This window comes from Solanum tuberosum, unplaced genomic scaffold (assembly GCF_000226075.1).
Source record: "Solanum tuberosum cultivar DM 1-3 516 R44 unplaced genomic scaffold, SolTub_3.0 scf00008, whole genome shotgun sequence".
Classification (NCBI taxonomy): Eukaryota; Viridiplantae; Streptophyta; class Magnoliopsida; order Solanales; family Solanaceae; genus Solanum; species Solanum tuberosum.
This window is the reverse complement of record NW_006238934.1, coordinates 2,961,891-2,988,845: the sequence shown is the minus strand read 5'-3', so window position 1 is coordinate 2,988,845 and position 26,955 is coordinate 2,961,891. Positions and strand designations below refer to the sequence as shown.

Here is a 26,955-nt window from a genome sequence, read left to right as displayed (position 1 = left end):
TGCTAGAATCGACGAAAATCCGATTCGAGTCTCGAAACTCCAAATGACTCGAAATAGCACTTTAAACCAAACTTTAACTCTTAAAAACTCAACTTTCCAAAAAATCAACTTTTCATCAATTTTCCTCCAAACCAACTTCGAAAATACAACAATTAGGACTCGGGGCAACTATCGGGAGGGGTAAAACAGTCATTTTATGAAAATTTCCAAAAATGACCTTTAGGGTCATTACAAAGAGAGTGGTGAAGCATGAGTACGGCTGGTATGCGAGGAGGAGGGTAGGAGTTGATTACAATATTTATTAATACTATTGGATGATATACGCCTAGCAAAAAGAGTTCTGACTTTGTCTACTTTGAATTTTTCGACTTTGCCTCAAGGCTAGTTAATTACTTATGTGAGAAAAGCTCCATTTAATTTGGAGGGACTCACATGAGATACAACGAGAAAAAAGAATGTTTGCATTGTTTCCGTATTAATTAAGTTATAATATTATTGAGCATTTAATTTTTTACTGTTCTTTTGATTTAAAACATGACGCGTAATTAATAGTAAGAAATTATTGGTTTTATGAGAGACTGCGTAATTAATAGTAAGAAATTATTGGTTTTACGAGAGACTGCGGTAGGTCGAACAAGTATTAGATATGACATGATGCAACTTCAACTTACCGAAGACATGACCTAAATAGGAGGTCATGGAGAATACAAATTAGGATAGGAGGTTAGCTAGATAGTTGAGTGTTGTCTCGTCTATGCTTTTATACTACTAGTTGTACTATTAATCATGATGGTATTACTCTTGTAATTAAGAGATTGTATTATTTGTGGTTTGTTTTACGGTTTGATTATAGTCTTATCTATAATGATTATTGTTTATGATGATTTGTTAGGTTATCTATAGTATTCCGTCATGACTTTCTTCATTTCAGTTATTTGTTTTTGTATGTTGCTTTGGATTGTCTTTTTTCTTGAGCAGAGGGTCTATTTGAAACAATATATATCTCTACTTTTAAGGTAATGGTAAGGTCTGCATTGTCTTTTTCTTAAGCAGAGGGTTTATCCGAAACAGTATCTCTACTTTTAAGATAATGGTAAGGTCTGCGTTTACTCTATCCTCCTCCTCTTTTAGCTTTTTCGGCTCGGACATCTTCATACTAACGAGTATTTAGCCAAGTGTTATCTAGTTATAAGTATTCAACATCTGATTCTAAGCTAAATAATTTAGTTAGATAAGGAAATTGAGTAATCCGTCCTGACAACGACACTAATGTATCCCCATTTCAATTTATTTGTCTTATTTCTATTTTTAGTTTATTTAAAAAAGAAAGAATGACACTTTCCTTGCACCCAACCCCCTAATGACATAGTTAAAACTACAAAATTCAAAAAGCATTTTGATACATTAGGCATATCTTTAGTTTAGAACCATAAACTAACCGCTACAATGTACATGCCTCCTAGAAGAGAAGAGCAAACAAGAAAAATGCACGGTTACAAAAAAGAACATAAAAGAAGATATATTTCTTCATGTTAAGAAATTTTCAAATTAAGCAGCTAACAACAAAAACTTACTTCTCAACGCCAAATGGGGAAAAGCTAATACCTACCAAGCAAAACAAAATCATCATCATCCAAAACTTGGACATCTCTTTCCCCTATAAAGTTTTCCCGTCCGATTTCCTTGACAATCTTCACAAACACCTCTCTCTTTGCCCTTGTAAGTGGAACATATGGAAGGCGGAAGACAGGCCTCACAACTCCGAGTTGAGCTAAAGCTGTATTTAGAGCAATGGGGTTTGGTTCATGAAACAACCATTCAACCAATGGCATTACCTTTGAGTTCAAAGCAGGGTTCTTTCCTCCAAACATTAGTTCACGCATCAGACCAGGAACCAAGTTGCTGGTAACAGAAATAACTCCTGCAGCACCATGATCCCACCTTGAGTCGTGGCATTCATCATCATTCCCACTCCACACGACCAAACCATTACTTGTATACTGCTTCACTCTATCATTTCCAACACACTCTTTGACACCGGCAAGATTAGGGCTCTCTGCTAATGTCTGAATTACACGTGGAGGAATGTCTTGACCAGTTCGTGATGGCACATTATAAATGATAGTAGGGCCCATAGGGAGCACACTTTCAAAGTGAGAAATCATACCCTCTATGGAGGTCTTCCCATAGTAGGGATTAATGTGAAGAGCTGCATGCATACCTACAGCAAATCCCTGTTCTGTCGCATGGATTGCTTCCCTCGTGGAGTTACTTCCGGTGTTCCCAATGACTTTGATTGATCCTCCAAAACAGTTCACTGTGTGACCAATGAGCATGATGTGTTCATCCCAGCTCATCAATTGACCTTCACCTGTAGTGCCACCAACAATCACACCCTCAGCGCCATTTTCGATTTGCAAATTTACCAAGGCGTCATATGCCTCAAGATCGAATCTTCCATCTGGTAGATATGGGGTTTTGATTGCAGTAATCAACCGAAGTGCTTTTATGTCCTCGGCAAAAGTCCTGCATAAGAGAAGGTAAAATGAATTTATGTTAACGTTGTGTTTGCATGTATCTCTTATAAATTTCCTTGATGCTGATACTCACTTACTAGCTGTTTGCTTAAACTAAAAGGGAAAACTTTGTCCATTTGCAACACATCGATTGCTGCTAATACCTCATCACAATAAGATGATAATGAATGCAGATAGTTCTTAATACTGATTATTCACAGATGAACCATTCATCAAATCACACACACAAAGAGATGATAAAACTATGCTCAAGGAACCACCCCTGCTTTCTAATCTCTTTTTCTGTAATATGTTTTATGAACATTGAATCTTCCAACAACAAATTGCATTATCTCCTACAACTAAATCAATTCTGATGGTCAACATACTTTTCTTTTGTAAGTAAAATTGGTGAATATACAACATTCTTCCTTCTATCATCTCACCTAACACTTACCTCAAATAGAATTAAAATATCCTTTCCTCTAAAATCCCCAATAACCTGTGTTTTTCCTAAAATTTTCGCCTTTGACAACTACTGCAATAATCATAGTTGCCACGTTGCGATTTGCTTGTGTTGAAGAACTGAAATGAACCCGAAAACGCCACTACATTCCAATTATACACAAGCAATATTCTGTATACTTCAACCAGTCAATTGAGCAACACATAACTAACATGCGATTTCCTCAAACCAAACCAATTCAGAACAGTAAGAACACCAAATGAAAAGAAAAAACTTATTTATATCCAAGATCACATTTTTATCTCCAAATCAACTCTGTAAGCGGATATTACCTATTTTTAACTTCATAACTACGCATTGGGAGGTGGAAACTTGGAATTACAGCTGCTCTCGGTGACCTCCATACTGCAGTTCTCCTGCTAACAACCAACAGGAACAATAATCATTTCACAGCACATACTTTTATCACGCAAATTATGGCTTTTTATAAATGTACAAGCTAAGAAAGTGTACCAAAAGAAATCATCTTATCACTCAGCAATTTTTATATGTATTGATCTCCAGCAACATACCTCTTTGTTCCGGCAGCTTCAACGCCAAAATGGCAGCGACCTATAACTGATGATGACATTTTTCCCTGCCGGATATGCATATTTCCGATGTGAGACTCAGAAATCTATAACATTGCAAGCTGGAAATGGTACGATTTTGTACAAATTTGAAATAAAAATCCAAAAAAATCGCAAAAACTTACTACTATTAGGGTTCGTACAGCTCAGAACAAACCTCAACAGTTGTAATCCTATCCTTCTGGGCTTGAAACCAGCTAAGTGTTAAAGGGGAAAAATGAGCGGCTTACAGAGGTTTAGGGTTCATTTGATTTGTTGCTGAAAGAGAAAAGGGTCGGGTCTTGGGATTGGGAATTAGAGAAGTGGGCCGGGTTTGGGAGATTTTTGGGCTAGAATTGTTTGGGCCAAATATGATTTGTGAGTCTGGCTTTGGATTAAAACAAAGGGAAAATTGTATGAAATAACAAACTATTAATTCAAATTAAATGTTATAGCCATAGTTTTTTTTTATTTGTAATTCGCAGCAAACATTTCATTTTTTAGTCATCTTATTTGTATAGCGAAATATATAAATAGACTGAAATATACAAATGCAGGATCCATTTGTATATCGAAACATACAAATGCAGGATCCATTTGTATATTTCAATATACAAATGCAGGACCCATTTGTATACCGAAATATACAAATAGACCCAAATGCATATTTTTTTATGTATATGTATACCGAAATATACAGATTAATAGTTATAACAAACATAAAGTTTGCTATGGAACGAAATTATACAAACTATAGTCTATAGCTATAGCATACAAATATGATTTTTATGTTTGCTAAACCTAAAATTTACTCATATATAATAGTACGGTGGAACCCTCCATCAAATAGACTTTAACCCGATACAATATTTGGTGGTGGTCATGGATAAAGGAAGTTTTGACCAAAATAAGCTATTTTAAAAATCAATTCACCAAACTAATACGCTTTTTAAATTTTTTACAAAAGTAGTATAAACGTACTTCATGGTAACGTTTTAGGATATTATAAAGTGAGAAAGAAAGCATAAATAACGTATTTAAGAGGGAATTTTACAAATTCGAGCTTTCAATACATAGGTATAGTGTTTTGAAACTGGCATCATTATCAATCCCTCGAATTCTTCTCCATCAGTTGGCCACATTTTTTTATTGTTATCGATCAACGATTTTTTTTCAATAATTTTATTAACGTACCTTTCTTCCTTATTGCTGTGAAAGTTCATTAAAATACATAGCCTTTTCTAGTCAGGAATTTAGGATCATGCTAGTTGCTGAAGAAATTTTTAATTCTAATCATGAAAAGTAGTCGTTTTTATTCAATTTTGATTCACCATGAAGACATAAGGTATTCCACGTGTGATTTTTTTTTTCTTGTTTTGATGTGTATAGAACGGTAAAAAAACATATTTCAACAAATCAAAATCACATAAAAATAAATAAGTTGACACTTATTTTAATACTTAGTACATACATTAAAGAATCCAAAAATAATTACATATTAGTGTGTGTAATTTGTGTATAAACTGGATTTAAGAATTAGACTAAACTTTAGCCGATGTATATATTGGTAAATATTTGACATTGAGGACCAAAATATGTGGTTAGATAATTATACTTTTATGAAATTATTTTATAAAATAATCTCATGTTATATCCTAATTTCAAATGCATATAATTTATTTCTGAGCAGTTAAATTTATTATTTCATCAATCTTAATTTATTTATATGACTCATTTTTTTTTCTTTTTAAGCAATTTCGAAAATATAAGAATAATGTCATTTTTTTATATTTTTGATAATAATTTAATTTTAAAATATTCGTTTTATCCTTATCTACCTCTATGATTAGTGTTTGGATATAAATTCTATAAGTTCCCTTGAAACTTTGACAAAAGGGTTTCCCTGAGAAAATATGAATCAAATTTCGCAGTTACCGGCGGCAACTAATATGGATCGAATTTCGCCGGCGGCACGTAATTTGGATCGAATTTCGCAGTTACCGGCGGGAATGTTAGAGCACATCTTGTCTTTCCTTCCTTTTGAAGAAGCTGCACGAATGAGTGGAGTATCAACGACTTGGAAAAATGCATACAGTTCACTCCCCTGTTTAAATTTTGAGAGGTATTTTTTAGACAAGCCAATAGAAAAACTTGTGAATGCTGTGGATCCAATTCTAACTTATCGGAAAAATCAAAAGGTTTCTGTAGAAAAGTTTTCGCTACGCATAAATCAACAATGGAGTAGTCTGTTTTCTAATTGGATTGATACACTCGTAGATTGTAAGATCAAAGAGTTAAACCTAGTTTTAAGATCAACCAGAACTGGATACACGAAATTGCCTGAGGCAATTTTTAATGCCAAAGCACTAAAAGTGTTGAAATTGAGTGAATTTCATATTGAATTGCCATCTAATAGTACTATTATGTTTTCATCATCTTTGCGAGAGTTACACCTTCAATCTGTATATTTCGACGAGGAGTTTATGCAAGCTTTATGCACAAGTTGTATCAATTTAGAGGTTTTCATGGTGCGGGGCTTGAAAGGGGTTACTAGATTTCAAACTAGTTTACCTAAATTGAAAAAGCTACAGGTGACAGCGTATTATTCTAAATTACGATTTGTTGATATTAGATCACCTAATATTGAAGATCTTGACGTCTATGGCTCCAACCTCTGCTCCGACTACTTTAAGAGTGAGAGTGATCTAAATGTAGTTATTATTACTAACTGTTGCAAAGCCCTTAAGAGTTTGCAGCTCAATGGCCTCAATGGTGTTGCCATGACCCAAAAATGGTTTGACGAAATTTTTACCTGCCTTCAGAATATAGAGAAGTTGGATTTAGGTGATTGCAACATGTTAAAGACTGTGAAAATCTCAGGCGTCTTTCTCAAACAGCTGAGAGTATATCGTTGTGATAATGTGATTACTATTGAATTAGACACTCCTAATTTGATAGAGTTCTCGTATGATTGTTCTTCATTGCCGAATTTGAAACTAAAAGCTTCAGCTTCATTGGAAGCCAATATCAAATTCGACTCAGAAGGAGGAGAAACCCCTAACAGTGATTGGTACTCTAAGCTCGTGAAATTTCTTGATAACTTCAATCATTCCATGGCTCTTGAATTAACATGCAAAAGTGAAAAGGTATGTCCCAGAAATTCTTTAACTAGCTAGTTAATACTATATTGTTATGGATTTCTCAAAAGTTGCTTCTTTTTGCTAATACAGGGGCTAGTTATACCAAAAGACGTGAGAGAACACTTGTTTCCTCCCCTTTATGGAACTAATCACGTGAAAGTACACATTCATAATCCATTGATAAGTTATTCAGTTGTAGATATTCTTGATGGTATTTTCTGGCTTTCTCCTCAATTGGACACCCTATCTTATTCCAAATTCGACTTGAACACCCTTGAGGTAAATACTTTTATCTTTCAAAGGCACCGACTCCCTTAGTGGGATTTCACTAGGTATGTTGTTGTTGATGATGATGATGATTGAAAATTATGCTTCGTAATCACTCAAACTGAACTTCCTGTTGATCTGTTCCAGCACGCATATACACTGTTGCTATCGAGCATTAATTAACCCTCTCTAATATTGATTTCATGATTATTCTTCATGAAGACAGTTTTTATCTTTATTCTTCTTCAATAGTTACTGAGTTTTCTGGTTTTACAGTTTTCATATGAAGATGCATTAGGTGAAGATGAGAAGTTTTGTTGTACATCTCAACCTTGGAATTGTTGGAGGCATAAGTTAAAGCAAGTCAGAATACACAACTTTAAACATAAGGAAGAAAAACAGAAGTTGAAAAACTATTTTTCCACAAACACAGATATCTTGGAGATAATTGAGGTTCCCCCGGCACACATTGACCTAGAATCCCCTGGGAACAAGTACATACCTAAATGTCCATGTCCCAATTGTTCCTCAGATTAATTTTGTAGAATTACATGCTTGGTTTGTATAGGGGATTTAATATCTAGTTCTGGCATTTAGCTGGCTTAGGTTTTTTCCCCCCTTCCAGCAGAGCAATAAGCTAGGTTTTGTTTTTAGGAAGATTTTATGTTAGACATTAAACTCTTATCTCATAGCATGAAGAATTGTTTACTTCATTTGGAAGCTTTCTTATATTTCGGCGAACAGTGCCTTCTCAAACCTTAAAATGCTGTTCTTCCTACTTTTGTGGTGTTTACTTTTTTTGATATTGAAGCTCTCAGAGCAAACCAATATTTAGAGGTTGTTTCCGATAGACCTTCGACTCTTCTTGTGCTCTACTAATATGTTCATAATAATAGTGCTAATGAGGAAGTCATGAAGGTTACTGATTAAAATATGTTGTGGCTTTGGCATATTTTAATTAGATCAGTTAATCTTGATGGCAATATCTGTGACTTCCCTTATCAAGTTTTAGTTCACTCTTGTGCTCTGTCATTTGCACAAGCAATTGCAGTAAAGAGAATTAGTGTTTGGATTATCTCATTAAGATATGTTTATGGTTTAAAAAATGAAGAAGGTAAGGTTTTAAGTTTGTGTTGTAGCTGATTATCTAAGCTTTTGGCTTTAGCTAATACCTTTTCTTAAGAAGACTTTATAATATTTAAATTTGTATTTCATTCCTCAAAGTTTCCTTATCCCTGGTGTCATGTAGCTTTGATATTTTACTGCAATTCATAGTGATTTTTGAAACTATTACAACAACAAACATACTCAGGTTGTGTTCGGAATATTTTTCCAATTTTTTCATGTTAAGTTGGTTAAATATTTGTAAAATATATTCTTTAGGAAACCAAGCTCCTTTAAAAAATAAGGAATATGACTTTCCTAATGAAAGCAGGGAAAACAAGCTCATTACTCACCTTCCATATTAATTGTGTCATCCCCACCGATTCATATCATCTTTTTGAAGTGCTGATTCTAAATGAAAAAACGAGATTTATAGCAATATTTCTTTTCAAAAATGTACATATTTGTTTTCGGATACAAAATTGGTGTGTTCCACAAACCAATTATTGTAATATACAACAATAATATACTCAGTGTAATAAGATAGTAACATATTCCAAATAGTGATTTATCCCCCTCAAAGATAATGATTTGGGTCCAACACGTTAAGTTACCAGTGTAACTATGCATACAATATGCATGTAAACTTTTACACAAATCTCAGTGTCAAGAGCTAATTACATCTTATTTCTACTCTTTTTTAGATTACGAAAATCCCTTAAATTTGGAAGGATCCGAATACATCCTAAAATGTCTCGATACCTCATGTCTCAGTTTCGGACGCATCGCTCAATATCCCGATACGCCGCATATCAATTTCAAATACATCACCCCTATACATCACATTAAGTGATATATCCGATTGATACATCGCGTAAAATGGTATATCCGAGAATAGGAGAGAGTAGGAATTTTAGTAATTTTTTCAAATGGTAGAGAATTTTAGAGAATATGGTAAAATAAGTTGTGCATTTAGGTAATTTTTCCATCGGGGCTATGATTGCTCAAGAAATCTCTTTTCAATTGAGAAACACAAAACAAGATCATTACGTTCCATTATCGGCGTAACTATGCAGATGCAAAGAAAGAAGACGGGGGCTCCAATTGCTCAAGACATCTCATCTCTTTTCAACCGAAAAACACAAAACAAGATCATTACGTTCCATTTTTAGTAAAATAGTGAAGGATATAAGACAAAATTAAGTTAATAAAATACAAAGCGAAAAGGGCGTAGGAGGAGAAAAAAAGATTCAGACAGCACAAGAACCTATTACTCATAATATTTGACACACATTAATCAAACAGCACACTGTGGCAAAGTTCATAAAGGATGAAAGCAAAAGTGATCAAGAAGCCCTTAAAGGCGGCACTCCCCGTAGTAAATTTTTAAACTTCCAATGTCATGACACAGCAGCACAAGTTTGGATTTGCGCTAGAAATAGGTGCCTTCCGGGGGCTGAACTAGCTTGCGATTGTGAGGAGAAGCCATCTCCTTTTTCAGCTGAACCAGTATGTCTTCCATGGTGTACTCTCGCTGCCAATTTGAAAGTAAAGTAAACTTTTTTGGTTCCACCTGTATCAACAACACACAGTTGGTTCATCAATTTATTAAGCAACAGGACAAGCGGGAGCAAATACAAAACAGAAGTCCAGAATGTTGTCAAGATCGAAAGCCAAACTTGAAAATATCATATTGCATTTATAGCGACTAAACGTGAATTGACAAGGATGCTTGAGCCAAGCAATGAAAATTTTGGGAAATATAACAGAGAATTAATTTGGACATCAAAAGTAAATCAACACAAGAAATGTAATCACAATTCTACTAGTAATATTTTTCATGATCAATTTTTGTGCGTCTCAGCAACCCCTAGACAAATATCTTTATCCCAGAGCATAATACATTTAATCGATACTTCCTATCTTCTATGATTTCTTATACATGTAATGTTACAAGAAGGAATTACCACGCAAGTTCTAAATTCTACAATAGCAAATTACTATGCAAGTTCTAAATTCCACAATAGCAAGCCAAAATCATATTATCGACATAATATTTTGGATTTCCAGGTACCATTGTGATAACGCAGTGTCACATAAATTTTCTCCATGACAAAAATGGCATTCCATTCTACCAAATACCAATACAATAATAGATTGCTTACCACTCCTGTCTCATGGTTGACACACGTCATGTTAACTCGAGAATGGAAGCGGACACTTGGTGGCTTCTCTGGATAATCTTTATCACAGAATAACTTCAACTGATAAATGCGACCTTCATGAACGGACTGGAAACATGGAAAATTAGCCTTTAATAATTAAAGAAATAAGAATACAATAATAAGGATGGAAAAGAAGTTAAAGTCATAGTAAACAAGCAATTGAATAGTCCTGGGGAATTATTCAAATAACTAATAGAAAATATATTAAAGATTTCATTTGCCTACAACAAAGCCATATTAAAATCGAACTTAGAGATGGCTGGAACTAGGAATGAGAAAAGAATGCTCTAACATTGTGAGGACCAATAATGGTGCCAGTCCAGGACCGCATATAGATATCATCTCCATCATCCATCCCATAGCTTACAGTCCCATCTCCAATACCCTTTTCACCGCGTTCAAGTTCCTCAAGTAATCTGAAATTCCGAGGGACTGCAAAGAATTAAAATTTTGGTAAGTGAAGATTCACAAAAGGTAAACCAAGAATCCATAACGTTGCAGATGGTTCCAACCCCCAAGTAGATGTGAAGGGATAAATGACAGTACAAAAAACATATATCTAACATTTTAGCAAAATGTTTGTTCACAAGGGATAAGACAGGAAAATGGTGAAAGAACGGAGAACTCGAGAAGACGCTTTCTTTCTTTGTGGAGGAAGTAAGAGAGGTGAGACAGTTTCAACAGTTTTCCATGCATGAATACAAAAGAAGAACCAAATCTGCATGAAGTTCTGATGGTGCCCACAAGAACATTGCAATGTCATTCTGCAATAGAGTTATAGTCCTTGGTATATTCTTATCACCACATTCTTGTAAGATAAGAATGTGTCACCATGCCTTAAGGTATAAGGTGATGGTCAAACCACTATGTTGTATGGGGTGGAGTGTTGGCCGGTCAAAAATTGGCACAAGATAAGGGAGGCAATGCTATGATGGTTCGGGCATGTGAGGAGAAGATGCATTGCTGCCCCAGTGAGGAGGTGTGAGAGTTGACTATAGTAGGTATAAGGAGAGGTAGAGGTAGACAGAATAAATCTTCGGGGGAGGTGATTAGACAGTACATGACACATTTAAAGCTTACCAAGGACATGACCCTGGATAGAAGACATAAAAGTCTCTAGGGTAGAAGGTTAGTAGGTAGTCGAGCGTGTCTAATTCCCTTTTCAGTTTTGTTAGTATTACTCTCCTACTATCTTATTCTTTGAATTTAGTATGACCTATTGTTTTGTTTTCTTCAGTTACCATATTATTTGTTGTTGCTATTGTTCTCTTCTTCTTTATATCTTCTTTACATACTCGTTGTTTTATATACTTCACTTGAGTCGGCGGTCTATTGGGAACAACCTCTCTACCATCACAAGTTAAGGATAAGTCTGCATATACACCACCCTCCCCTACACTGGGTTTGTTGTTGTTGATACAACTTAGGACCCTCCAAATACAGTGATAGAAGCTACCACAAGTTGGACATAGAAAATGAACAAAAAGAAGAAAGAGATCAACTCAACTTTGTTGTTTATGATAATAAAGGATTAACAGAACTTCTGAAGGAGCTGAAAGTCTACTATGGAGAGTTAAAGCTCTCTTCTGTTCAATTTGTAATTTTTTATGTGAAGAAAATATTCCACTTTGTATAATAGTTGCTGGATTTTTGGGAGGCTTATCTCCAAACTTTCTGATTTATGTAAAGTGACAATGTCTTGGTGCGATATCACCGCAAAGACCTGTCCTTAGCTTTGCCCCCTCTAAGGAACGTAAAAAACATTAGTTTATTTTCTTTGCTCACTTCCTTTCTGACATAGACGTATCCTTGTTGTGAAATTGATTGAAGAACATAAAAAAGCAACTTGGGATGGTGGGGCTCAAATATGCAAACCCCTTGTTAAAACTATTATCATGCCAAAAGAATCAATAAATATATTATCAGACTTTTACTCTCAAGTTAAGTGTAAAGCATAAAAATCCAGACGGATTTTAGGTGTTGAGCTGAAACTTCGTTTCAATAGTTTATGAGCTCTAATGATAGTACATCCAACAATCATCAGCATGGAAGAACAGCCAGAGAATTTTTTATTTATAAAGAAATCAGGTCAACAATTATGTGTAGTTGTTTACACAGTGGACTTCCTCATTTTCCTAAATAGCAATCAAAATCCACGATTTGGCTGATGCAACATAACAAACTGAAACTGTATCAGCTACAACTAAAACAAAGCGACTAATTGGTAGGAAACAGGACAGAACAGTCTACGTAGAATCATTACCATGTTAAGCTCTGGCAAAGATAACATGCACAACAGATATGAATGTCCTCAACCCTCGCACTCCCTCACATTGGGGAGGGGGAACTTAAGTGCTGCTCTAAAGGAGGAGCAAATAAAATATCCTCAATACCAATCAGACATCGACTTGTTTATGATGCAAGCACATAAATAATTCAAATACTCTATATGACAGATCATGTATAAACTCATTAAGTTTAGCTTCATATTTTTACAATAAATTTTTTTTAACACTGACCGGGAAAAACTGACTAGAAGATATCGACACAAATATAATCCCCTATCATTGTCCTAAGGCCAATTCAAAATTGAACATTGTAGGATCTGGAAATCTATGATGAGTGTAAGACCACTATTTACAATAACATCCATTCAAGTATCAAAGATGTACAAACACACCAAAATAGAGCTATCGAAGCAGGAAAAAGACCAACTTTAACCAATACCTCACGCAAAATAAAGCTCAATTGATGACAACTTTCATGTTAATTGCCAGTGAACATAAAAGCTAGCAACAACAAACTCAAAACACACTGCCTTTAGCTCAACCTGTTTATACATATATAAACACAAACAGAAAAGAAACATCACATAAAGAAGAAGACGCAGTTGTCCTTACTTAAGGCCCTCCCAACCACAAGGGTCTATCATACGCGGCCTTACCCTGCATTACTGCAAGAGGCTGTGTCCACAACTCAAACATGTGACCTCTTGATCACGTGACAACAACTTTACCAGTTACACCAAAGCTCCCCTTCCCCGCTGTCCTTGCTTGAGGCCAGCCCGACCACAAGGGTCTATCATACGCAGCCTTACCTTGCATTACTGCAAGAGGCTGTGTCCACAACTCCTCTTGATCACATGACAACAACTTTATTGTTACACCCCTTTGCAGATATCCTTACTTAAATCCTAAATCTACTACATATTTCAATCCACTCACTACAATTACTGAATTCACTACACATCAATCAAAAAAGTCCGAAAAATAGAAAACCCCACATAATAAAAAAACAAGATTTCAAAGTTGTAATCTTTGATAACAAGAATAACACTCATATAAACATAAACCATGCAATAAAGATGTGAAATTTAAACAACCCATGATCAGATTTGACACAACAAAACTCATAGCAGAACAACAAGAGATTTGGGGATGTAAAAATTGACTCACCCACAACACTAGATCCTCCTGAACCAAGAGTCATAGCTGACTATTTCAAAAAAAAAAAAAAAGGATTTCTTGGGATTCGTGCAGAGATCGATTAGGAAAAAGGAGAAGAAGCAGAAGATGGATGAAAAAAAAGAAGAGGCAGCAGAGGTAAAGTCAAGAGAAGAGGCAGAATCTAATGGAGAAAAAACGCAATAAAGGGCCAAAAAAGAAAGAAAAAAAAGGAATAAAGAGGTGAAATTATAATTGGTAGGAAAATAAAAATGAAAATTTCTCAAAAAACTTTCCAAATAAAGGAATTTTTTTATAAAAATAAATAGAAGGAGAACAAAAAATTAGGGTAGATGTATAATTACTTGAAAATGTAGAGAAAATATTTCATGCATTTTTCATAATTAAAGATACAATTGATCTTCAATGTATTTTTCACATTCTTTCAATCATATTTTATAAAGAATTTTTTTTAAAAAGCACTAAATCATCAGTATTATTAATACATCTTATTTAGTAATTTTTATACGCTTTATCAAATGAATTCTAAATTTTATAGGTATATTTTTACTCCTATATTCTTATTTGAAGTGTACGTATATATTATCTCAGAAGAATATGCTATTCATCTTGAATTTGAATATGTGTCATCATGTCATGATCCATTCAAAAGGGTTATGACCATCACTATGAGTGTTGTCGAATAAGAGGATCGAGTTGAATTTGAGAAATAATTTTTTTTACCTAAAATAGCTTAATTATCACTTTTTTCTTCTTATAAAAGAAATGTATTTTAATGATAGTATTCTATTTGTGTATGTTATCTCAGTCGTGTATTTGAAATTCAAGACTTTAACTTCAAGGGAAGACATAAATATTTCTTTTTTTTTCTTTTTTGTGATAATTAAATTGTTGAATTTTGGTCAACCTTCCTTTGCTTTTGAATTTAAAGCATAACTTTCAACTAAAGATTATAAATTTCACTTTTATCGTCATCTGCCATTGATGAATACAAGAAGGAAAATGTGAACCATTTTAAAAATTTTACTTGTTATAAACGTAAATCATTTTGAGTGAATAATATATCAAAGGAATCGAAATACTGAGATGAGATACTTTCTAAAATTTGAGTTGTTTAGAGGAAGATTTGAGTTGTTATGCATTGAAATCCATTGTTGAAGAATTTTGTAGATCAAATTTTAAAATTTGACATGCCGTAAATTTATGTGAATCGTTTTAAATGAATAAAAGAACAAAAAGATTGAAACGTCGAAAGAAGCTCATAACTAAAAATTGGAATTGTTTAGAAGAGATTTGAATTAGTTATAATTGAAAAAAGAATTTACTTCGTTGAGGAAGATGAACTTTTGCTATATAAATATAGTATAAAAATGTTTTATATAAATACACATCTTTGATAAGTAGATACACAACTAAACATTTTTATACAATATCGACACATTACATAACTATTTATACATTATATATATTAAATAATATACATACAGTTATAGTTGTTAAAATGTTCTTATCACTTGTACAATTACGTAAGAAGCCCGTTAATAAATGAACACATTATTGGTCCGACTAAATGTTATTTGGGCTAAAGTGGGCTGGACTGCAGTGAACTAAAAATTGAATTATACCCGCTCAATTCTTATTAAATTTAAAATTTGAATTTCATTTTCTTATAATTTGTTTGAATATCTAACAAAAAAATTTCCTTATCTATCTATATCATCTTAACTTTCTAACTTGAATGTTAAATTACTATAATACCCGCAACTAAAACCACTCAATACTCAATTAGTATATCTTCTATTTTATATTCATATTTCTTTATTTATATTAAAAGCAAACACCTTTTAACATTGAAGGGTTGTGAGTTTTCTGATAAGTTTTCGAAGGATTGTGCCTTTTCCGGTCTATAGTGACTTTTCTGAAGGGTTGTGACTTTTCCGAAGGGTTATGACTTTCCCAAATAGTTGTCATTTTTCTGAATGTTGTGACTTTTCTAATAAGCAGTTGTTCATACTGCCATTTGATGGTTATAAGTAGAGAGGTTTCCTCTAATTTTTAAACTATAAATTTTCTACGCTCCTTCTTCTTCCTAGTAAACCTCAAGCGTTATTTGCAGTTATTGAGCAAGTTTGAATTTTAACGAAAAATAAGATATCACACAAGTAATGTTTGGTGAACAAATTGTACCAATCATAATCTCTAAGCACACTAGGTTGCAAGCATTGTTACAAAGTTTAGCATTGTGAAGATGTTGAGGTGTATTTGACTTCATGTATTCGATTTCATGTATTCAAAAGTTGTTAAGTTTGTCTTGTCTCCAATTTTCGGTATATTTTTCAAGAGAATGCTAATAATTTCTTTTCCCAAATGTATTCTTTACATAATTTATGGATTGGTTAAAACATAAGCAATTTTATTTCCAAATTCTTTTGTTTAATCATAACATAAAAATATATATAAAAAAAACATATTTTGCTCTTTATTAACTTTCTATCCTTACAATATTTTGATTTACTCCTTTTTGAACTACTCATGGGTTCACTCAAACGTGGTTTCTGCTTATTCACTGATCCAATGATATTAAAAAAAGTCACTAAAAGAAACTTTTTCCCTCCCAAAATTCAGATTTCATCTGTAGAAAATAATGGATAGTCTCACGTTCATAATTTGAAAATAATTTTTAGAAGTTAGTGCTTGACAATAAATATCAGTCCAATAAGTTAATCATTCATTAATTCGTACTTGTATTTTCCTCTAAGAATTTTTATCACATATATACAGAGACACATGTGTCACTCAAATGTGGTTTCTGCTTATTCACTATTCTGATCCAATGATATTAAAAGAAGGTACTAAAAGAATCTTTTTTCCTACCCAAATTCAGATTTCATCTCTAGAAAATGAAGGATATTCTCACGTTTAGAATTTGAAAATAATTTTGAGAAGTTAGTGCTTTGCGATGACAATAAATATCAGTCCAATAAGTTTTTCATTGTCATGCCCCGAGCCTACACCCTTGGCGGGACTGGCACTCGAGAACCATTGCTAGCCCCAAGCAAACCCTTGGCCTGGCTTAACTCTTAGCGGAAGACTTAAATGACAAGAAAAAAATCTCAAAAAATAGACTCATACAATAAACTTAGAATGTCTTAAAAGAAACATTCAACTAGACAAAATGGCAACTCAACATCAATAAATGAAAAAGACTCGTGAACTAACCATCACTAATTGTCTATGAAGCCTCTAATAACTGAGATGGACGTCGGGACAAGATCCACGATATCCTAATGAACTAAAATGATAAAGTAATGAAAAGGGGAATCCACCAAAAGCAACGAGGCTCACCAAAAAATCTGAAGCTCAATTGGATCAACGAAGCGTTGGATGTTGATCCTGGTTACATGTATCTGTATCATAAAAGATGTAGGCCAAATGGCAACAGTACATTGAATGTACGAGCATGCGAGGGAAATTCTAAAACAAGACATAAGCTTGAAAGGAACTGAAGGAACATACCTGGTCTCAACTCAACTCAATTCATTTCAATATAAAGCAATAATATAAATGCAATATAAAGAAAAACTTTTAAAACATGGATAAAAACTCTGTTTATTGAAATGGTACAATAGTAACTCAGTTTGTATGCAAATATACAATTTAAACTCTGTTTGTATATGAAAATACAAGTAAACTCTGTGTATGTAAGAATACAAAATATCACTGTAGAAGTTTCTCTAACCGATAACCTCACTATGAGCTATGTGATGATACAACATCTTGCCTCACGCTGTCAGGGACGTCTTATACCTTGCCGGAGGTATAGAACCTAACTACTAAGTGGATCCACTAGTCTATGCTAAAAAGCATTAAGGAATCATCCAAAAAGTATAACCATTTTCTACCCATGTTGGCTACACGGTTTATGGAGACCATGAATTAGTTGAACCTAACTTGTCCCCAAATCGATGCTCAATACTACTCCCAAAAATATAACTAGCTCATATTTTTAAAAACATAACTTTTCTGTGATTTGAGATAATTGCTCAAAAACTAGCCCAAAGTCTCTCTTGGAAATCAGTGTTTCCTCTCTTGCTTAAATGTGAAAACATTTACTCTTTACTGAAAACTAGCTCAAAGGCCTTTTGGAAATCGGTGTTTCCTTTCTTGTTTAAATGTGACAACATTTACTCTTTGGGAATACATAGTTCCCATATACTCTTTTGAAGAAAATGAACTTCATTTGTTACTATTTACTCAACTCAAAACTCATGTCTTAAAACAAGTTTAAAGCATTTGCAAAAAACTTCTTGAAAAGAATCTATGAACTTTTTAGACTTGGCTCTTAACTTTCCTTGAATTTGAGTTTATGGATTCAAGGTTATGATTCATGTTTCTGAATGATTTTTAGATGTTTGGAAGTCATTTAGAATAGTTATAATCGATAGAAAGTGTTAGTACACTTTAGAAGGACTCAAATGGGCTAAACTACGAAAAACGGGTAGGGGCGGACTACCCGGGCGCACTGCTGGCGCTAGGGGTGTACATGGTCGGTTTGGTTTGATTTTTCATTAAAAAAAAACCTAAACCAATTATGTCGGTTTATTAAATCTAAAAACTAAATTAAACCACATAAAGTTAGTTTTTTTGGTTTCGACTTTAGTTGGTTCTTTTGGTTTTTCGATTTTTTACAACTATACGATATTTGAAAAAAAAATCAAATATTTTTTCACTTACCTGTGTGATAAGCTAAACTTAAAAAATGTTAAATGAATAGAAATTTTTGAAAAGATGGTAAAATTCACATGAGTAGAAATATTTTTTTTGGAAATATCAACGTTCATTATGTTAAATTAATAAGATTAAAGGCTAGAGGCAAACAGAATACAAAACAAAATATTTACAAAGTAAATTGTTAACTTCGAATTTGAAAAACTATAACAATACAATTGAAACTTCGGATTTTAATACAAAATAAAATATTTACTATTTTTACAAGCCCAAATTTGAAATAAAATATATAAACATTGAAAACTATAAACTAACTAAAAATATATTAACAAAGTATTTTTTTTTCAACTGCCAAACCAACCAAACCACAAATCGGTTCGTCAATTCGGTTTGACTTTACGGTTTGGCTTGTACACCCCTAGCTAGCGCGCCGCGCCAGCCCCAAAGTTCAGAGAGCGTTTTCTGGCGCACTGCTGGCGCGCCGCCCCAGCCACTCTGGTGCATCTGGGGCGCACCGCACCAGCCCTTTCCCAGGTGTTCCCGACGAATTTTTCAACTCGTTTTCTGATCTTAATTCAATTAAATTCAATCATTTTTCTCAATTTCTCTTTAGATTCACATACCTAAAATATGTACACAAGAATCTAACTCAAACAACTCTAATAATCGACACTAAAATCTCAAGAAAACTCCTTAATCTCAGCCCAATTCAAGAACGAAAGCAATTCAAGAACACACATCAAGAACATTCAAACTTTCAACTTTTTAGGACGAATTCACGCTGAATTAAACATATTGGCACGTGGGTGAATGAACCCAACTAAGTGAACTCACATACCTCGTAGGGATTAACCATTGGCAAAATCCACAACCAAATCGCAAGAACTTTGACGAATCTTGACCTTTTCTTCTCCTTTCTCCTCTTGAGTTCTTTCTCTAGAAACCCTAGCGTGAAATCTTTGAGTGCATAAAATGAACCAATTCAGTTTAGACCCCTACTTAATTACCAAAAATGAAATAAATTAATTGGGTACGGAAAAGACCAAAATACCCCTTTAAAATCCGGTTAACTTTCCTTATCTAGACAGACCAACTTCGAACAGTCATATATCCCTCATACGAGCTCAAAAATTAGCAAAGTCGGTGGCGTTGGAAAGATAATTCAAAGACCTTTCATTTGATATCTTATGGCCCACCTAAGTCGTCTTGCACTGGAAGTTATGGTCATTTGAAGGTGACCCCAAACCCATACTTAACATAACTTTGCCAAATTTCAGATTTTTCATTCTTTCCAAAAAAAAAAGGTTCTTTCTAATTCTAGCTCTTTCAAATAGCAGGGTGTTACAATCAATTATTAATTCGTACTTGTATTTTCCTCTAAGGATTTTCATCACATACATACTTCAATATTATTTATATCGTTTTAAAACATTAATACTAATTAGCAAGAGATACATGTTTCACTCAAACTTGGTTTCTGCTCATTCACTATTCTGATCCAATGATATTAAAAGAAGGTACTAAAAGAAACTCTTTTTAACCCCAAATTCATATTTCATCTCTCGAAAATAAAGGATATTCTCACGTTCATAATGAAAACAATTTTATGAACTTAGTGTTTTTTTATGACAATAAATATCAATCTAATAAACTAATCATTCATTTATTCGTACTTGTATTTTCCTCTAAGAATTTTGATCACATACATACTTGAATATTATTAATTTCTATCATCTCAAAATATATATATTAATACTAATTAGCAAGAGATACACGTGCAACGGACGTGTTCGAAAGCTAGTATATAAAAAAAACAATTTTAAAAAAGAAATTAGACCAATTTTTTCGTGATTCAATCTAAATTGCATATTAATCCTGTTTTATAGTGGATTGAACTAAATGACTCAAATTATTAACTCATCCAAACATAAACAAATTTTTTAATTATTAATCTAAATTTATATAGCTTAACACAAAAACATAACATAACAAGTAATGTAGGGGTAATAATTGTAAGAAAGCATAATATATGTTTGTTACTAGGTAGCATTAGAATGAAAGGTGACATGATTGGTTGAATTCAATTGTCTTTTGATTCATATCATAGGACAAATGTAACAGAAATACAACCTGACTAATCTCATCCTCTCTGTCCCATGATTTATTCTGCTTACAATTTGTTACATCAACTTGAAAATACTAGCATTTATGTTCCCTCTATCAGTGGCCCAATCTTGACTATATTAGCCTCACATTAATGTGTATTTATGAGCTTTGCACTGAGATATAATCAAACCTCTCTATAATATCGCCATTTGTTCTTATACTTTTTAAATATCTCTGTAATATCGTCGTTTGTTCTTATACTTTTTAATTGTTATAATAAAATAATGACATAGCATGAAAGATTTGATTATGCGTTATATATAATGTTTTTAATACAATTTCAAAACCTTTTGTGGTTAATTGTGTTTGCATTTATTGATTAGTAGAGTCTTGATGGCTTCTTTCAAAAAAGATAAGATAGTTTAATTGTAGCATGTGAAAATGAATTGCAACTCTAGAAGAAGTGGTGGGAGAAAGATGGGAGTTGTTTTTTCCCTATGAACTTCTGTATCTACTTTCGAGATCGATTAATTAAAAAAAATTCTGGTAATACTCCATCTGTCCCTATTTACTTGTCCTTATTTCCTCTTTTAGATGTCCCTATTTACTTGTTCATTTTGACAAATCAAGAAAGGACAATTAAACCTCTCTGTATTTATGAGTTCTGCTCTAATATATAATTAAAACTCTCTGTAATATCGTGGTTTGTTCTCATATTTATAAATTGTTATAACAAAACAATCACTTATTTATTATATTATTATTATTGAGAAGTCTGATTCTATTTAATACAATCTCAAATCTTTGTAGTTGTATGTTTGTGTTCATTGATTAGTAGAGTCTTGATGCAGGTTTCTTTCAAAAGTTAAAGATAGTTTAATTGTAGCATATGAAAATGAATCGCAACACTAGAAAAAGTTGTGAGAGAAAGGCAAGGATTGTTTTTTTCACATGATCTTTTGTATCTGCTTGTGAGTTTGATTAATTAAAATTTTTGCTAGCAAGTTTTACGCGTTTTAGTAAGATATTTTTATTTTAAGAAATTAACTTAGAAACTCTAATTAAATACAAAAAGATATACTAACTTATTATCCCATCACAATTAGTTTACCATCCTTTTTTTTTTTGGTTTCTCACTCAGTGTTCGATATCCGCATTAGAGTTTGAGTATTTTGGATTTCCACTGGGTAGGGCACCATTTGGGGGAAGGGGGGAGTGCTCTCTATGAAGAATTTTTCTATATTCATAGCTCGAATATGAAACATCTAATTAAGGAAAGGACAACCTCATCCGATGCACCACGTGGTTAGTTTACGGCTTTAGTCATGAGGAAGAGAGTAGAAACAGAATTAAATGAGGGGGGACATTAAGGGAAGAGTTAAATGCCCAATTCAAGGGGGAAAAAATTGATACTCATTTATTTTACTCATCATTTTAAAAAAAATATGTCTTTAAAAAATATTAACAGATTTGATAATATAATTAAATTATTTCTATTTTAATATCTTAATTTTTTTTTAAATGATAATTATTTTGAATAATCTATTTTTGATAACGATGACAAGTAAAATAAATTGGAGGAAATAACAAATTATAACAGTACTTGATCATGAATTTAGCACAAACATTTAATTTGTATTTAATCATATGAAGCAATGACCTCTGTATCTCAACCGTCTCAATTATTGTTTCCATTTATTTGACAAAAAAAAAATACCCTTAATTTCAACTGTTATTAGCATTTAGATATTATGATTTTTATGCAATAATATCATAATATTAAAAAAATAAAATAAGGATCAATCCAGCCCCTCCTATTTCTGCATATAGGTATTGTTACCATCACATTAATTAGTTGTATTTATACGATTATAAATTTGAATAATAATGTCATATATATATATTATTAATTATTATCAACCCTTTAATACTCTTTAATGTGCAACATGTTACTTTTCCATTGATGTTATATACATCGAACTTCTCACATTACTTAACCCTAAATTTTTAATTCTTTTAGAAATTGATATCTTTGATTTCCAATGCTCAATGAACTTCATTGTTAATCTATCGCTCTTTCGTTAGTAACAAAAAATTGTTAATTTATCATTAAATAAAATTAGTGATGAATTTTACTATTTTACTATAAAATTTGTTCGTTAACAAATCCAGCTTTTTCTTAATAATGAATATTATAAATTTCTTGTGGTGTATATATTTTCAATTGATTTTTAGAATTTTGGCCCCACTACAAGGTTTATATAAAGGGGCCAAAGGGGGTTTTAAGACTAGATATATCATAAGGAAGAAAATTAGACCAACAAGATTGAAAATTTGAAAGTGACACAACATTTTTTATTTTATGATTAGTTTTTTTCGGTTCTTGTAATAAAAAATTAATCACTATTATGAAATTATAAATTTCGCACGCAAGTAAACATCTTTTTCAGCTTTTATAATAAAAAATCACTTATTATTATAGACTTTCAAATTTCGCATCTTTTCAGTTCTTGTAATCGAAAAGTAATCATTATTATAAAATTATAAATTTCGCACGCAAGTAAAATTTCAAAATATTAACATAAATAAAGTTAAACAACATCAAAAGAAATCATTTCTTGAAAAAACTACCATTAGTTTTTTTTTTTTTCCATAAGAAAACATGACCATTTTTCACTTGGCCCTTTTACATAGTCTTTTTTCTAAAGATAGAACAAGAACATACCTTAAACAAACCAACACTAATAAAACACTCCCTTCTACTTAATTTTCCAAGATCACCATACTTTCCTAGACTAGAAACAAACCTAATTAACCTAGAACTTCATCAACCCATAAAAATAAAAATAAAATAATACATAGCACTATAGAAGCTCCAAATTTCCCTTCTTTCATTTTTTTCATATTTTTTAAAAAAGTCAAAATGGAGCTCATATAGTGCTATTTATAGAAAGTTGAAAAAAGCGATACAAAGGTTTTAGTTTTTCATATATATATATTTTTTAAGGTGGGGGTAGGACGGCGATATTGATAAACTAGTAATAATATGAGAATTTGATGGATTTGATCTTGACCGACTCAATACTTCTTATTTTTTCTCATACATAACATCAAGCAAACAAGTACTCTTGCATTTTGGGCACCTTGGTGGATCATTAACTCCCGATAACATAACATACATAAGACACCTTTGACAACCAACCAACAGCATCGAAGTCACCGCTTTGGGGCTGTTGGAACCACGTTGACCCCCCGACGAATCATCAGATGACACACATGAATTCGTCGGGGACATGGTCAATGACCTTGTCGGCGACTCCACTTGTGGCGCCACGTGGTTCACTCTTGGTGGTGGTGACAAATTCAATTTTAGATCAAGCCTTGAACCATTTCCATTTCTCCTGCTCATTCTAAAATCAAACCAAAAAAAAAATAAAAAATTAATCAAATAAAGAATTTTTACGATATCAAGTCATTCACTTAAAAAATAATAATTCATCTGTTATAACAAGTAAAATCACATTAATAATGTAAATTTCTTAAATCAAAGACCCCAAAAGAAAGAGTTGAACTAAAACAACAGTATATATATATATGATATCACATCATTTAAAATTATAATTTTAAATAACTTTTTTTATAGGGAATATGAAGAACATAATAAGTAACTTGTTATAACAGGTAAAACAATATTTGACGATGTGAAAATTTCAAAAATTGAGGAATCGAAAAGAATAACAAGATTTTTTTAATACCTTGAGATCGGAAGTGAGGGATTTTTGTAGTCGGAACGATACGGCGGAGTACGGAGGAGATATGACTGGAACCACCACTAAGATAAACAATTAGTTATACTTATTTTGTGGTCCTAGATGATGATTTTTGGACTTGTAAAAGGCCATATTATATAATGGGAACTATTGAAGGTAGAGATGAGATTGCTTTTAAAGCTTAATTAAATTATAGGGAGAGGGGTTGGAGAACAAGTAAGACTTTTAGTGAGAGATATTAAGAGAGGGAGAGAGGGAGTTGACAATAAATCAATTGAATGAATTAATTGAAAGATGAATAAATTATTTTCATTTTCCTGTTCAGTGTCCGATATCCATTTTTAGATCATATTAATTCAGATTCATATCAAAAAATTATATTTTTAGTGTTGATTAAGACGTTACGTGCAAAAGACGTTACGTGCCAAAGACGTGTGAAAGCTCAAATTCGAAGTCTTTGATCAAGAATTAAGGAATACTTACTTAAAAATGAAGCCAGAATTTCTAGTTTATGAGTTCTGAATCACAATTATATTTGTTTGCTATTATTTTATATGTATAAAAAAAAATAGCAAAAAATATTAAATTATGTTGAAACCGTAACTAAAAGAGTTTGCCACCTCACCATAAAAATTTGCTAGTTTAAATTGAGGGGTTGTAAATTTATTAATGGTTGGAAAAATGCCAAGATGGTTTGCTGAAAAAGGAAAATTGGAGTAAATATTTTGCAATTAAAACTATTAAGTGCATACAGTGCTGGGAAAATTAAAGGGGGGTTGGGAGAGAGGATTCATTCATTGCATGCTAAAGAGAGTTGGTCAATAGTGAAAAAGGTGTATATATCGGAGCAGATCTAGAAGTTCAGATTCGAGTTTGATCGAATTTAATAATTTTCACTTAAATAGTATTATTATTTTAATAATTTATTAAATATGTACTAATATTTAATTTAGAACTCAGATATTAACACTTGATTCAGAACCTATAAGGTTAAAATTCTGGTTTCGACTACGTGTATATAACAATTGTCACTGTGTGTTTGTGTGTGTTTTCTTGGTAAATCTGTAGATACACAATACATACAAAACACAAGAAAATTTATAACATAGTATTTAAAGCTTCCAACTAAATTTTCTAACAAATCCAAACCTCACTCATATTAATTTTCAATAGCTATCCATTATAAATTCAAGAGTTACGTATCATGATGGGCTTATTTATTAATTAATGACATGAAATTAATAGGTCATGTTAAACACATCTTCTCAATTTTTATTTATTTATTTACAACATTAATTTTCCTCCGTCCAAATTAAGTTAGAATCGATTATATAAATCGTTATTAATCATATATAAGTGTAATCCCCCCCACCCCCACCAAACACTTTTTCATATTTTTACTGTATATTTAACTATTTCCTCATGTCACTTTTGAATGACTTTCTAGTCGATTAAAAACAGTTCAAAATAATTGTCATTTTTATTGTTATTATATATATCAAGAAAGCTTTTTTATTATTATTTTTATTTTTTATGAACTTACTGTTGCTATAATAAATTGTGAACAACTTTGTATATTAACTAGTAAAATTTTCAATAAATGTGCGACACATTATAAAATCATTTTAAAAGAACAGGAGGAAGTAAATTATTTGGGTGATTGATAAATATATACTATTTATCACTATTTGTCACCAGTTTTAATAGGGTTGGCGTGATATTATTAGATTGAAATTATTTATGGCGATTTATTATGAATTACTGTTTTATTGAAATTACATTTGTGACACCACCAAAGTTTTTTTATATAAGCGGCTTAAATATTATTTGATTTATTCGTCACAAATTATCTGTCATATTTCTCTTTTACATGTTTGTTAAAAAAAACATTAATCAAAAGAAAACTTTAATTATTTTACTATCATTTATAATATGATATTATTAGAGAGTTAATTTAACATGATGGAGAGAGTAATATTCTCATACTGGTCCACTATTTATTGCACCTTAATATATTTGTTGAAATTATGATGGTTGAGTTTTCATATCTGATTAATTCATGTGATAATATATGGCTGCAAAGGTTGGTGGAAATCAACAAAAGGATAATATAAAGGCAAAGTTACAAAATTTGATCGCTCGATCAAAAATATTAATATCTATTAATTATATACTAGTACTTTTGGTTTCTAATTATATATTAGTTTTTAAAATATATATATATACATATACTAATTATACATTGCATTTGCAGTGTGTATAACTGAAGTAAAATTCAATTTATATATTTAAAAATATGCAATGTATAATTGATGAATAACCATTAAATTGTGTATAGTTGGTGTATATTCATGATATATGAATTATACATTTATTATACACCTATTATCATTGCATTCACCTTCCCCAAATATATATATATATATATATATATACTAGGTAAATTACCTGTGCTTCACACGAGATTGAACTATTTAATCAAGCTTACATATGATCATTCCGTAATATTCGTATTTTTGATACATACACTATATTGTCAAGAACATTTTATCTTAAGGCAA

At 32.1% G+C, this 26,955-nt stretch overlaps 3 protein-coding genes and 1 long non-coding RNA gene across 5 annotated transcripts; 1 reads left to right on the top strand and 3 right to left on the bottom strand.

Annotated features, from left to right (window-relative positions):
* Positions 1–1,493: 1,493 nt before the first annotated feature.
* LOC102582563 (4-hydroxy-tetrahydrodipicolinate synthase, chloroplastic) lies at positions 1,494–3,867 on the bottom strand. Of its 2 annotated transcripts, none has more exons than XM_015309922.1 (4): positions 3,737–3,867; positions 3,555–3,619; positions 3,315–3,401; positions 1,494–2,526 (listed from the first exon to the last, which is right to left on the bottom strand). In XM_015309922.1, the coding sequence occupies exons 2-4, from the start codon at positions 3,611–3,613 to the stop codon at positions 1,599–1,601; spliced, it is 1,074 nt and encodes a 357-aa protein (XP_015165408.1). In that variant the 5' UTR covers positions 3,614–3,619; positions 3,737–3,867; the 3' UTR covers positions 1,494–1,598. The 2 variants fall into 2 exon arrangements, with proteins under 2 accessions (XP_015165408.1, XP_006339157.1); XM_006339095.2 differs by having other exon boundaries at positions 3,315–3,398; positions 3,737–3,866.
* Positions 3,868–5,457: 1,590 nt separating this feature from the next.
* LOC102582231 (F-box/FBD/LRR-repeat protein At3g26920-like) lies at positions 5,458–7,775 on the top strand. The gene is made up of 3 exons (XM_006339094.2): positions 5,458–6,736; positions 6,821–7,009; positions 7,274–7,775. The coding sequence occupies exons 1-3, from the start codon at positions 5,504–5,506 to the stop codon at positions 7,532–7,534; spliced, it is 1,683 nt and encodes a 560-aa protein (XP_006339156.1). The 5' UTR covers positions 5,458–5,503; the 3' UTR covers positions 7,535–7,775.
* A 1,515-nt stretch (positions 7,776–9,290) lies between these two features.
* Positions 9,291–13,990, bottom strand: LOC102581905 (ubiquitin-conjugating enzyme E2 variant 1D-like). Its single transcript, XM_006339093.2, has 4 exons — positions 13,782–13,990; positions 10,619–10,758; positions 10,267–10,392; positions 9,291–9,674 (listed from the first exon to the last, which is right to left on the bottom strand). The coding sequence occupies exons 1-4, from the start codon at positions 13,813–13,815 to the stop codon at positions 9,534–9,536; spliced, it is 441 nt and encodes a 146-aa protein (XP_006339155.1). The 5' UTR covers positions 13,816–13,990; the 3' UTR covers positions 9,291–9,533.
* Positions 13,991–23,387: 9,397 nt separating this feature from the next.
* Positions 23,388–24,650, bottom strand: LOC107061131 (uncharacterized). The gene is made up of 2 exons (XR_001473776.1): positions 24,380–24,650; positions 23,388–24,034 (listed from the first exon to the last, which is right to left on the bottom strand). It is a non-coding gene; the product is annotated as an uncharacterized lncRNA (long non-coding RNA).
* Positions 24,651–26,955: the final 2,305 nt, after the last annotated feature.

Bases quoted from the DNA above. Each gene is read 5' to 3' on its own strand.
- LOC102581905 (XM_006339093.2), bottom strand. From the start codon at position 13,815: ATGACTCTTGGTTCAGGAGGATCTAGTGTTGTGG. The intron at 10,759-13,781 runs GTGAGTCAATTT...AATTCTTTGCAG, and splicing joins AGGAGGATCTAGTGTTGTGG to TCCCTCGGAATTTCAGATTA. The intron at 9,675-10,266 runs GTAAGCAATCTA...TTGTTGATACAG, and splicing joins TCAACCATGAGACAGGAGTG to GTGGAACCAAAAAAGTTTAC.
- LOC102582231 (XM_006339094.2), top strand. From the start codon at position 5,504: ATGAATCAAATTTCGCAGTTACCGGCGGCAACTAATATGGATCGAATT. The intron at 6,737-6,820 runs GTATGTCCCAGA...TTGCTAATACAG, and splicing joins TAACATGCAAAAGTGAAAAG to GGGCTAGTTATACCAAAAGA. The intron at 7,010-7,273 runs GTAAATACTTTT...CTGGTTTTACAG, and splicing joins TCGACTTGAACACCCTTGAG to TTTTCATATGAAGATGCATT.
- LOC102582563 (XM_015309922.1), bottom strand. From the start codon at position 3,613: ATGTCATCATCAGTTATAGGTCGCTGCCATTTTGGCGTTGAAGCTGCC. The intron at 3,402-3,554 runs GTATGTTGCTGG...GTTGGTTGTTAG, and splicing joins GAAGCTGCCGGAACAAAGAG to CAGGAGAACTGCAGTATGGA. The intron at 2,527-3,314 runs GTAATATCCGCT...TCTCTTATGCAG, and splicing joins AGTTATGAAGTTAAAAATAG to GACTTTTGCCGAGGACATAA.